At 47.5% G+C, this 12771-nt stretch overlaps 1 protein-coding gene across 1 annotated transcript in view; it reads right to left on the bottom strand.

Annotated features, from left to right (window-relative positions):
* Positions 1 to 7174: 7174 nt before the first annotated feature.
* The window catches only part of cep112 (centrosomal protein 112), a 75864-nt gene continuing 70267 nt past the window's right edge, over positions 7175 to 12771 (bottom strand). Inside the window, exons 25-27 of the mRNA XM_076164578.1 lie at positions 9053 to 9154; positions 7704 to 7768; positions 7175 to 7411 (exon numbers count right to left, since the gene is read on the bottom strand). Coding sequence (XP_076020693.1) covers positions 7408 to 7411; positions 7704 to 7768; positions 9053 to 9154 — 171 coding nt within the window. The 3' untranslated portion in view covers positions 7175 to 7407. The remainder of the gene's footprint in view (positions 7412 to 7703; positions 7769 to 9052; positions 9155 to 12771) is intronic.

The following is a 12771-nucleotide window of genomic DNA, read 5'->3' as shown; positions in this document are numbered from 1 at the left end:
GCAGCAGGTCCCTCCTGTGGGCGACTCCGACACCGACTGAACGCGCAGGCTGGAGGAGCCGCACTTCAAAGTGAGACACCGACTGCCGGGTCCCGACAGATACATAAAAACTATTACCGCCCGGCGCTGGCTTTAAAAAAACCAAACGAGCCGCGGAGATCCCGAATTCGCGCCACCCCCTCGGCTTAGAACGGCATCTGGACACCCGTTCGCTCCGTCACCCGATCTGGGAGGTTTTTGTGTGATTTTACCGACATTTTCCCAGATCACAAAGTTGCAGCCACATGGCGAGGACCTTATCAAAGACGAGCAATCTTGAGCCAACTCCCCGAGGCTTTGGGACGTCACAAGTAACTGATCTGCCGCCCCAATAGCATTATCGCTACAATCCCTCTGTTGCTACATAAACTTAAAAGACGCAGGGATCCTTTTCTTTTCAAAAACCCCGCATAGCTTTCCAGATTAACCCGTTGGAGTCCCGGGAGTGCACAAAACATGCGCCAGTGTGGAAAAGCGTCATGGATTTTTATGTTTTTGGACACCAGGCAGATTATGTTATATATGATTAATTAAGAAACTCCTCTTTGCTAAAACCCTGGAGGCATTAGATCAGGGTCAGCAGGCACAAATCCTTGCTCAAAGGCACTTCAGCAGGGCAGATTTTTACCATCAGTTGCCTTTTCTTCCTACAAAAAGGATTCAAAAGTCCCAATCATGTAAAATCGAACTTTTAACAATACCGGGCGAGCATAACCTTAATTCAGGAGTTGTCTGTTGTTCACTCACATATTAAAATACATATTGACTTGTTTACATTTCCATCTATCTTTAGGTTACTCCAACACCCACTGACCTTGTTTAGATACGCTATGAGGAAACAAGAAATCAAATCACAGGGCTGCTGTCACCCCACAGCTCCTACCAGTGGTAACAGAGGACCACAGCACAATCAGAACGGATTCCCTGGCGATGGTTCCCCTGACGATGGACCTAGCTACCCTCTCCACAGTGCTTATAGTGAGATAACACAAAAAGGAGTGTAAAGCCATTATAATATACATTCACCAGCGTAACTGAGAGGAGTTGTTAGGACAGAGGGAATATGGACATTAAGAAACACTACAGCTAATTTAGATGAATCTGTTGGTGATGTTTATAGTGTTTATAGAACACAGTCAATAGTGTTTTGTATAGGTCTTTAGTGTTTAAATGAGCCACCACAGGGGAGCCTTTGTACAAGAAGACTGGCTGTATCCTTGAAAGGGAGACAGTGGGTGTCTGTCAGTCCTTGTTGTCTCAGTGGACATGGATTCCAAAGTACGGCACAATGATGGCAACTCTTTGATGGGCCTGTTTTGGTAAAGGTGCCTCTCAGACCTGCTCCCCCGGTGCCTCCTTTCCCATCCAGGTTAATAAAAGAGGAAATTGCACTTGAAGAGGCCTTGATGACTAAGAGATCACTTATCATTCAGAGGCCACTGGCACTTCATGCCCTTGCAATTCCTCCAAACACGTTCACGTTGTTCCTACATCAAACTGATACCCTGTGAGCCAGTGAAGGATCTTGCGGAGTATCTGACACGGGCGCCATGCCAGAGGAGAACACTTATGACTCAGAGGTAGAAACAAGTCTGCGCAAACACGATTTCTCATCTCCTAAAAGCGCAAGTCTACAGGAACCGGGGTGTTTGTGTAGGTACACAGGTCGGCGCGTTGCAACCGAGCCCACGAGGCAAACACACAGCGTGCTGCCCAGACAATGTCCGCCTTTGTTCACTTTTGCAGGGCTAACGCTGACCTCTGACAGTAAACACACCGGGGTGAAACATTCACCATGGCGATGGCGCGGACCCCCTGCCAGTACCGGGGGCCAGTCGGACCCTCATGTCCCGTCTTGTCAACCCCCTCTACGGTTCTTGGGAGGTCCCCTTAGGTAGCGGATTCCCTGTTAGCCCCCTCAGGAGCTGACCTCTAGTCTGTGACTGGCCAAAGAGCAGGGGGTGTCCTTGGCTCCTGGGCCTATAAAAATAGGGGTTGGGGGGGGGGGGTAGAGGTTATGGGGTGTAACTGTCTCTCTGTTTGGGAAGATGTTATTACAGGGACAGGTCAAATTCAGCTGGACTACAAAGAGCCCTATAAATAGACGGGGACAGACGAGGCCATACATCTGTGACAGGCTTTATAAATGATCATGTGCACAGAATAAGTAAGTACAGAATGTAAAACCAAACTCTCCAAAGTTCTCTCTAACCTTTACTGCTTACTAAAGTCATATTTTATTAACAAAGCAAATACAACCCAACCAAACAAGAGGACTACAGAGGTTTTTATGAGCAGGATATACGGTCTCCTGGGCAGCCGTGGCCGTGTTGTAACTGCTACTGGCCACCTCAGCCTGCTGTCATAAACACTCAGCCTGTGTGTGTGTGCGTGTGTGTGTGTGTGTGTGTGAGTGAGTGAATGAGTGAGAGAGAGTGTGTGTGTCTCTCCTGTCCTGTCTGTGTTGCAGCTCTGTGATCAGTAACTGCTCTCAATTACAGTATTGTGGGCTGCTCCTTTCGGCTCGGGGTTAAACTCTTTGCAGGCCCCTTTGAAGTGCTCATCCCTTTATCTCAAGCCAGAGCCAAGAATTTGGGGGAGGACAATGGAAAATGAAACCAAGAGGGAAGCTTATGGCAATTATCAACAGAGCCATGAGGAGGAAGTCCGCTCACACAGACAGAGCGGGAGAGAGAGAGAGAGAGAGAGAGAGAGAGAGAGGAGAGAGAGAGAGAGAGAGAGAGAGAGAGAGAGAGAGAGAGAGAGAGAGAGAGAGAGAGAGAGAGAGAGAGAGAGAGAGAGAGAGAGAGAGAGAGCAGATAAAGAGAGGCGAGGAGGCCGATATAGGAAAGGGAGGGGGGGGGGTTACTGTTTCAAGTTTGTTTGGTGTGTACACACCCGGGGCAACAACCGACTGGCGAGAGAGGAAATGGAGGCTACCTCTTCAAAGTAGGTGACAACAGGGTGGTGGGGTGGTGGGGTGGGGACAACAGCCTCTGAAGGGAGTAAGGAGCTGTTGAGTGGAGGAAGAGGGGCGGGGGCGGGGGCGGGGGTCAGCAGACAACAGTAAGAGTAAGAGGAGGACCAAAGAGTGGAGGAGGATGGAGATGGAGAAGCGCTGTTGTCAGCGGAATCAGGTGGCAACGCAGGGAGGGAGACACAATTAAAGTGTGGCGTTAAGACAGGCTTTGAAGTTGGACATGGTGCTTAATACCCTTAAAAGTTAAGGAAGGGCAACAATTCACCGGCTTGTTAGGGTGCTGTTTTGAAAGAGGGGAAGAGGAAGAAGAGGAAGAAGAGGAGGAGAGGAAGAGGAGGAGAGGAAGAGGCCGCCAGTGGTGAGGGCTGATTTTAAAGGGTTCAATTTGAGGGAAAATGAAGTTGGATTTCAGACAGAGCTTCATTTGGCCCCAGAAGGATGTTTGTTTTTTTTCCATTCTTCCCAAACAGAGAGTGTGTGTGTGTGGGGGGCGAGGGGGGAGTCTGCGCCCTACCTGCGCACCCAGATAATGAGGTGGGATGTGTGACAAATGGAAGACGGCAGACGCGTCGGGGAGAGAGAGTGGGATAGCCTGGACATGAGACACGAGGGGAGAAGGAGGCATGAAACAGGTAAGGGAATTGGTAGTGAAGGAGAGCAGAGAAGAAAGAGAGAGAAATAGAGGAGGAGGAGGAGAGGGGGTGTTGAAGGTTATTTATTGGTCTTTTTTCCCTCGTTTTAATCCTATTTTGCGCTTGACTTTTAAGTCTACCAATGTATAGAAACAATGTCGGATGCACTGTCTAATCCCGTTTGGGCCATGAAGCTCACTCCACTCTGACAGTAATGACTTTCATTTCCTCCGCCGCCGCTCACACTGAAGCACCAGGCAGACACTTCACAGGGTTGGACTCCACTGTTCTGCCATCAGGCTCGACAGGACAGCGGTCCCACTCTCATCCAGACTTAACCTGAACCCTACAGGCGCCCTCGCTCATCCTTAATCCGTCACTTTAACCCCGTCTACGAGTGCCACTGGCAAAAACATCACTCTGTCACGTTTGGCGGTTTGGAAGCAGAGCGGTTCCCAGACTGGTAAGGTGATTAAATTGATCGTCCATTCAACAGATGCCAGTTTTTTTTAAATCTTACTTTCGGTCTTCCTGTTGCACGATAAGAAGGGCGTGAAGCGTCAATCGGGAGAGCGCCATGACAACAGAGATCTGCTCTAAAGCGGATTAGATGGTGGCGATGGGCCGAGCGAGAACAGCCAGAGTGCTTCAGACATCAAACGTGATTTGGAGATTTGGATTTCAGTAGTCTGACATTTGCACTGGTGCAGATAAAAAAAAGAAAGAAAAAAAAGTGACACGTTTGCTTCTAGATTCTGGTGCTTGTAGAACAAAATACATAGAAAAAAGTGTTGATCTGACACAGAAGCTTTCAGTATTTATGCCTGAATAGTTTTTAGGATCAGAACGGTGGAGTAAATCAAATAATCAAATCCATAACAACATTCCAAAGCTGAGTTTTCCCTCTCAAATCGACTGCAGGACTTCCAAACTCAATCATATTGGAGGATGTTTTTCCGAGTTTTCGCTTAAGACTGAGGAAAAATAATAAAGAGGCCTTGTCAATATGAATCTGCGTCTATTTACACGGGAACACTTCTAGTGCAAGCATGTGTGTGTGTGTGTGTGTGTGTGTCAGACGGGGAGAGAGGCTGATAAAGATAAAAAAGAAAATGTGAGACAGATATAGAGACCCAGACGGAGACACGGGCCGAGCGAGACAGACAAATCTCCCACACACAGACGTCTGTCCTTCTACTCAACCCACACTATCAGCCCGGAGACAATCCCACCTAACGCAAACACACACCTTCACTTTACATGGCCTCTAACCTACTTGTTCTCAAATCACACACACATCACAACCCCCCCCCCCCCCGCCCCAATAGTTGTTGTGTTTGAGTGACAGGAAAGTATCACTGCCATAAATACCGAATCAACAAAGAGAGAAGGAACGATACAAGCTGGGAGAGCGGCGAAGAGAACGACAACACGATGGAAGAGAGAATAAAAAGTGTAAGTGAAACGTGTTGAGAAGTGCCGTCGATAAACAGGTTTATTTATGCAGGCGGCGTACAGCAGCCAAACACAGGCCTCCTAGGGTCTGACTCAGAATACAGCGCTATAAAAAGCTCCAGTGACACACGTGTCTCTCACACACACACACACACACACGCGCACATGCAAACACACACAAGGATTTTGTCAATCACACGCAGATGTACAGTCTATCCCAGGGGCTTATAACAAGTGCTCGGGTGAACTCGCTCCACGCACACGCACACGCACACACACACACACACACACACACACACACACGCACGCATACCTTCTCCACCGCCGCTGCCGACGTCGGCGCTCTCATGCAAATCATGTAAGCAGACGCGTGCGAGAGCTGGATGACCTCACATCACCCGATGCTACAGGGTGTTAACCATCCAAACCGCCGCTGTTTGGTTTGGACTCACATCCACAGGCAACTTCCACATCTGCAATTTCCTCATAGATACGCAGCGGAAACCCAAAGTGGATTCTGACACTTTTGCAAACGTGTGTGTGTGTGTGTAGTGTGTGTAGTTATTGATCTGCTACAGACGCAGAAGGCTTCATCCTCGCATGGAATTCACCCAAACGTCCTGAGCCAGCAACAAACAGCGAGCAACAAGCAGCCGGTGTAAAGTGAGGACATTTGCGATGAGTGTAAATCTGGGGATTTCCCTGACCGCCCCTTTGCTCTTATCACATGCCGGTCCAGTTGTCTGATGTGGAGATAACCAAGAGGAAGAGCGGCCTTTTGATCTTTAATGAGTCCGTGTCGGCTGTTTGGAAACGACATCCACGGCTTCTATTTACACAAACACAAGTACAGGGTTTACTTTAGAGGCAGACACAATCAATTAGACAGTGAAACTATTTCAAAGACACAACGCTGATTAGAAGGAGAGGTTGTGGCTGGATGGAACAAAGGCCTGCTAAGTAAGAGTGTGGAGTGACCTTTAGATGGACACACACAAGTATACGAGTACACAAATGCGCCCGGCACATCTTCCTGAGTTGCCATGTTGCAACAGTTATGAGCCCTCTGTGCGCTCCTTCCAGAAACAACAGTCTACAAAGGCTTTGTGCTGAAAGACTAAATTCCAGTTTCTCAGATGTCAGCCTGACAGTCCTCTCTTCTTTCCTCTCTTCTTCTCTCTCTCTCTCTCTCTCTCTCTACCCGCCCGGGCAGCAGAATCAGCACATCAAATAAATACAGCGAGCCGTCTAGAGTTACGTTTGGAGACGGGAGAACAGGTCACGGACAATAGGAACACGTGGAAGAGCGCAAACTGTGTGTGTGTGTGTGTGTGTGTGTGTGTAGAAAGAAAAGCAATTCCAATGCAAATAAGTGGCGGGGGGCCTTTGAAATCAAATCTGATTTTGGGAACATAACGCCTCCAAACTGCTCTCCAGAAAAAATACGATTCTCTTGAAATGATCAGTATACAAGACCGCAAATTCCTCACCTACCAGAGACGTGAACTACCCAAGGAGTATCATTACGGAGCCTGTTCTTGGGTCCACACACCAAATCATCATCATAAAAGCTCACACACACGCGCGCACACACACACTTTGGAGGAGACATGGAGACGGGACGGCCGTTTTGTGGACTCGAATGTCTGGGTCGCAGAGCTCGGGTTTGAGTGGAGCCATTGGTAAAACACAAAGTGGTGGCAGAGGCAGGGAAACGGGGCCGGAGGATTGTAGGATTTGGCCTGACGATCAAACAATCTGCTCCCAGCGCTCTTTATCTAAAACCACCACAAACCCCCAACTACTCCTTACAATTCAATTGGGGCCTTGAACGGCAAAAGCGAGGCTGAAAAGTGATGGGAGCGATGGGAATTCAAGGTCTTGGACTCGGGGTAAAGTTACAGAGCTAATCTTGGTTAACATGCATGTTGTGGTCGTACGTAAACAAGGGTTGGTTTTAATTTGAAGGATTAATCACGAGGTATTTGAAGAAGATGAAGTGCATGCTCACACCAAAGCCAAAACAAATGAAGCATGACAAAGGAAAAGGATGCACAGGATACACACTTTTATTAAACAAATGAACATTGGTCGGTTTCACATTAGGACAAAATTTCCTTTAAATACTTTCAACATTAGTAAAAAAAAAAAGCATGACAGAACACAACACGGCATGATACAAATGATTGATCTGGTGGCGTGAGAGGTAAGAGGTTAAATACCCAGTAACAGTCTGCAGCAGCCGCCACATCGGACGGAGCGTCTGATCCTTCACATCCCGGCAGAACCAGAGTCCAGCCGTCACCTGAGCAGAAACAAGATGGGTCAGTTTGTTTACATGCAGGTTAATCATCGTTGAGCAGCCTGAGATTGACAAAATAGGACAAATATGAGCGATGGGATTAAGTAAACAAAATGAAAGTGGATTGATTTTTGAAGAATTTCTGCCTAAACACAAATGTAAACAGACTTTTGTTGACCCAGACAACATTAAGGGGCGGAGTCAAATCGAACTGAGGCCTTTCTGCTGCATCAACATTGCAGCAGGAGCCATGTATGCACACACACGTATGTCCCACATAAACACGCCTGCTGACCTCCGGCTGCGACAGGCATCCAGATCCTCCTGCAGCAGCGTCGCTCTCTTCTGAAGGAAGTTCACCTGCAACACAGACACGCACACAGCCTGTATCAGTGCGGATTAAACCTTCGACGGCGATCCGTTCTGCTTTACGCCAGGGCTAAACAGTTGGAAAGAAATTAGAAGCTTGCATTGGAAGAGGGAGAAACAGGAAGGGGAGGAGGTATGATGGCTTTAGGTCAGTTGGGAGTTTTTGGCTAGAGGGGTTAGCTAAGTAGGGGGAAAGTGGAAGAAAGGCTGGGTTGTTGAGGCTCGGGGTCAGGACAGCAGGGGTTGAGAGGTCAGGGGGATAAGGGCAGGGAGGTTAAGGCACATGGGGACAGAGGGAAGATTATAAGCGCTGCACTGGCATTGTTGTGTTTGGCTACAAAGTGTGAGTTTATTGATGAAGTGTCGTCGATGGGAGTGAAACATAAACTCCATCTTACATTTACACATCTAGAGCCTGGCAGAATAAACCTGGGCTCCAAAAGAATCTGTATTGTTGTGGGACTACCGTACTGGAGGGGAGGGCACATTCCTTCATGTGGGGAAAACCTCAGGAAAGCTCTAGCATTTCATCTGGCACTTCACACACACAACCCCACTCAAATGTGCTCCCACTCCTTCAGAGACATGAAGACATTCCCAGGTTTGTTTCCCTCTATGTTACAGTAATGCACAACACCAAAACAAAGTCAATGTGACAGGACGCTCTGCTCATGATGACATCCACACCAAATTACAATTTTTGGATATGAAGTTCTAACATGCATGTTAACATACTGACTGATGTCATTCTTTCTGTTCAGGGCTTTACTGCACTGTAACCAAAGTCCAGTGTCCACACACACACACACACACACACACACACACACACACACACACACACACACACACACACACACACACACACACACACACACACACACACACACACACACACACACACACACACACACACACACACACACACACACACGGCACCTTCACCTCCGTTCAAAGTTACATCAAGGTCTAATTTCTTCTTTTACACTCGTTTCGGTTTCATGATCAGACATGTTAGACTGCATATTACATAACATTAGATTATAAAACCAATTCCAATGTTGTTGTCACATTGAGGATCTGTAGTGATATGAAAGAACGGAGATACTTCTGTAGTCCAAACTGTGAGTTGAGCCTCCAGTCTTGTGATTGGTGGAAATGGAGTTACAGCAGGTTTACATGCCCGCTGCACAGCCACTACACCAGTATCTGTCTCTTCAGATTTGGATTTGATAATGGAAGCATGTCCTCATAGTGAGTGAGTTGTACTTGTCTCACCTGAGCCTTGAGAGAGCTGATGGTGTCCTCCAGCTCCTGCCTGAGCTCTGCTGGCATCAGGCCTTTGATCTTCTCCTCACACGCCTGACGCACCACAGTCATCTGAGAGACACAAAAGGCTTCAGTCACATAACGAGAACAAACGCACCAACAGACCCACGCACACACACACCCGATATATGTAACTCAGTGCTACTTTGCTTTTGGGTAATCAATGAATATCAAAGTGCCTCTACCCCCTGCTGTGTGTGTGTGTTTGTACTCTGAGGCACAGTGGCCAAATGAAGAGCTGCCTGAGAGGAGGCTCACACACAGACGGGTGGGTATCCCCCCTCTTTATCCACAGCTCAGCATATTCCACTCACTCTTCACAGCTCCTTCACATCTCCACAGGGGGTCGGCGGTCCAAGCGTGACTCGCACCTCGCCGCACCCCCTACCGGCTGCCGAGATACCGCACAGCCCCGTTCTGACACAACACATTTATTGGCCGGACACACAGCTGGGTTTGGAAGAGGCCTGGATGTCGGTGGAGGGCAGAACACATCAAACGCGGCGGCTCAATAGCTAGCGAGCTAGCTAGCTGCACCGGGGAGGACTGGAGGAAGTCTGTCTGGGGCTAAATTACACTCCAGTCAACCAAAGTCTGATTATAGAAGTTGAAAAGGGTTTGGTAAGTGCAACCCCCCTTTACCCACAAACACACACACACATATATATACACACACACACACACAGGCACAAAGACAGCGCGTTTACAGTATAGTAAAAGCGTTTACAGCGTTTTTGAAAAGCATGGCAGGGGCAATTAATTGGGCGTTTGGTGAATAGTTGAACAGAGGGGGGCTGGGAGAAGAAGGAGAAGTCATAGGCGACGCTTTCACCCACATATTTCAAGGTGTAACCAGGGGAGAGAGTCTGAGCATTTCCAAACCCCTCCATTAATGCGTTTGACAGAGCCGAACGTCCAGCTCCCATTAAGAAAATCCCCCACGCTCCCCTGCCGCTCCCTCTCTCTATCCCTCATCTGTCCATTTTTCCAAGCCAGGAGAACAGGAGTGAGGTGAGCCGGGGGTGTGTGTGTGTGGGGGGGGGGGGGGGGGGGGGTGGGCGGTGAGAGGAAGGGAAAGAAAGATCGGTTTTTACCTAAAATAATTTTCCTGTTGTGGATTTAAACGATTGTTCTGGATTTTGCTAATTAATCTTCCTGGGCACAATGAAAGGGATTGGGAAGCACTTCAAAGCACCCCCCCCCCCCCCACACACACACACCAGTATAAATCATCCCAACATGCAGCAACTCACTTTGTCTCAGCACAGTGTGTAGCAGATTAGTCCGCCGCAATTTTGCCAATTTTTCAGGCTCTCTCCACCCTATTAATTTTGAACGCGTTGCGCCAATAATGTTGCGGCAGACGTCCATCTGTCTTTGCCCCCCCCCACCACACACACACACACACACACACACACGAGAATGGATCGCAGAGTAATCCGAGAGTGGCCGTTTCAAACAAGTGGCCGGCCCCAAATGTTTTTTCCTCGAAGCTTTAATTTGAACGTCCAGGAGTTAAAAAACTGAGTTGAAGCCATGGGAGTGCAGTTTTTATAAATGTCTATCTCTATCTATAGCAGCTTCAGTAGTCATAACAAAATGGCAAGCCAAGACAAAACACACTCCACTACCTCAGACCAAAGCAACAAACAATGGTTGAATAAACACAACCCTTACCAACCACTCTCAGTATAAGTCTAGATTCTTCAAAAGCCAAAGCTCCTTAGTTGTGCATTCTTGGTTCATGTATGGTGCCGTCGCCGCAGCAATGAGAGATCCGCTCCGACTAAATTACAAGCTCCTCTGTGGCCGTGCTGTCTCCATTTTCCATCCCATACGTCGCAGTGGGCAAGGCTACGGCGGCGTATTCATCAGAATGCGCTGCGAGCGACGGCGAGCGACGGCTGGTTAGTGTACATACGGCCGCCGGGCTCATCAAACTAGACAGGCGACGGATGTTTGCTTTAGGAACCACCGAAGAAGAACAGGGAATGTCCTGTGTGTCTGTGTGTGTGTTTAGGGGCTGGAGGCTCAGGCCCAAACTGACTTATTTGGACATTTTGAGGTTTCCAATTCTACATAACCCCTGTGTGTGTGTGTGTGTGTGTTTGGCCTATGGGAGATTCTGGTGCTCTCACTGGAAACACAGAAGGATTCACTGATAATAGATAGTTAGAAAAGAAGATCTGTCCAAGTGTGGAAACAGACAGCCAATAGGAGGAAGAGGAGGAGGAGGCGCTTTGGACCTGGCATCTATACTGACGCCTTTGGTGTACGAGGCACATGAAGACTCTTCCCAGGTCTATAAACGTCTCTCAAAATGAAGAAAATCAAATAGAGGATCCACTTCTCAAGGCACATCAAAGAACTCATCCTGTTCATCAAGACACCGCTACTTAGCAATAGAAACCATTCTGATTCGGAGGTGTTTTTATAGATTTACGACAGCAAACATAACTTATAAAAGGTTGGTATGGTCGTAAGTATGGCCGGCACTCCATTACCACAACTAGAATGATCTATATTAATGCACTCGGAGGCGTCAGGGTCGGATGAAGACGTCAACGCGCCTTAATAAATCCATTTACGATCACATAATCTGAGTCTGTTACTCCGGGGGTGAGCACACTTCCATTGGGTCGCCTTGACAGTTTATTGCCTCAATCGCAGTGTAATCAGAGGGTTTAAAGTGCATGTAGATGTGCTGGGTGATGTCATTCTGCACGTCCGCCAGTTGGGGAAATACCACCGCTGCATTAATGCTCAATCAAGCTTTTAACAGCTGAGCGTATGATGATAATCCCACGCTTACTGCTTGGATTTATAGGGATTGTTATTGTATATTTGTATTGTTTTACCTGACGAATGTGGAATTTCATTACATGTTGAAGTATCCTGTATTTTACTACTGACATTTCTGACTGTGTGAATAGTTCCAGTTCCTGCTGTAGCGTCACATTTACAGTACATCTCACTAAAGAGGAGACCTAGTTTACTATGCAATGTGTGTGGGTGGAAGCTGCAGCCATTTTTATAACAACACATCTGCTGTGGTTAAGTATGCACACACTTACGCACACACACACACACATACAGGATAGGCAAAGTGCCAATGTGACTCTGTTGTGTCTCTCAACAATAATAAAATTCAGAGCAGGAATATCTCAAAGTTTCAAAAGAAGCATGTCTCGTATCCTGAGAGACGTTATATTCCTTCAGCTCTGAGGTCCCAACGCACACATCTCGCTTTTCTCCACGCAAATATACATACACTCTTCCCTTTCAACATCTTTTTTTACAGCGAAGGCATGTTTGTTCTCTGACAGGTGGCAGGAAGCATGTGAGAGAAAAGAAAAAAGCCTCATCAGGATGAAGACAGATGCGGGATGCGTTTAAACAATGCTGCTGATCAAATCTCGCCGTGAGGTTTTGGTCGTTGATGGACTCCAGATGACAACGAGAGAGGAAGAGAAAATGCAAAACACAAGAAAAAAATCCTGTGTCATTACTTCCCAAAGCAACGAGAAAAAAGGACTTGAACTTTCTGGAGAAAATCTGGTTTCATTTCCAGTCCCTTAAATAAAAAAAAAGATATTGTCTTTGTTCCTGATGAAGTGCAAATCTCCAGTTTTGAAGACTGAGAGAAGCGGCAGTCGTTTTCCCCTCCC

This window comes from Genypterus blacodes, unplaced genomic scaffold, assembly GCF_046128005.1.
Source record: "Genypterus blacodes isolate CSIRO-AG114 ecotype Tasmania unplaced genomic scaffold, CSIRO-AGI_Gbla_v1 ptg000137l_1, whole genome shotgun sequence".
In the NCBI taxonomy this organism is placed as follows: domain Eukaryota; kingdom Metazoa; phylum Chordata; class Actinopteri; order Ophidiiformes; family Ophidiidae; genus Genypterus; species Genypterus blacodes.
The sequence above is the reverse complement of the archived record's forward strand: the minus strand, read 5'-3'. Positions and strand labels throughout refer to the sequence as shown.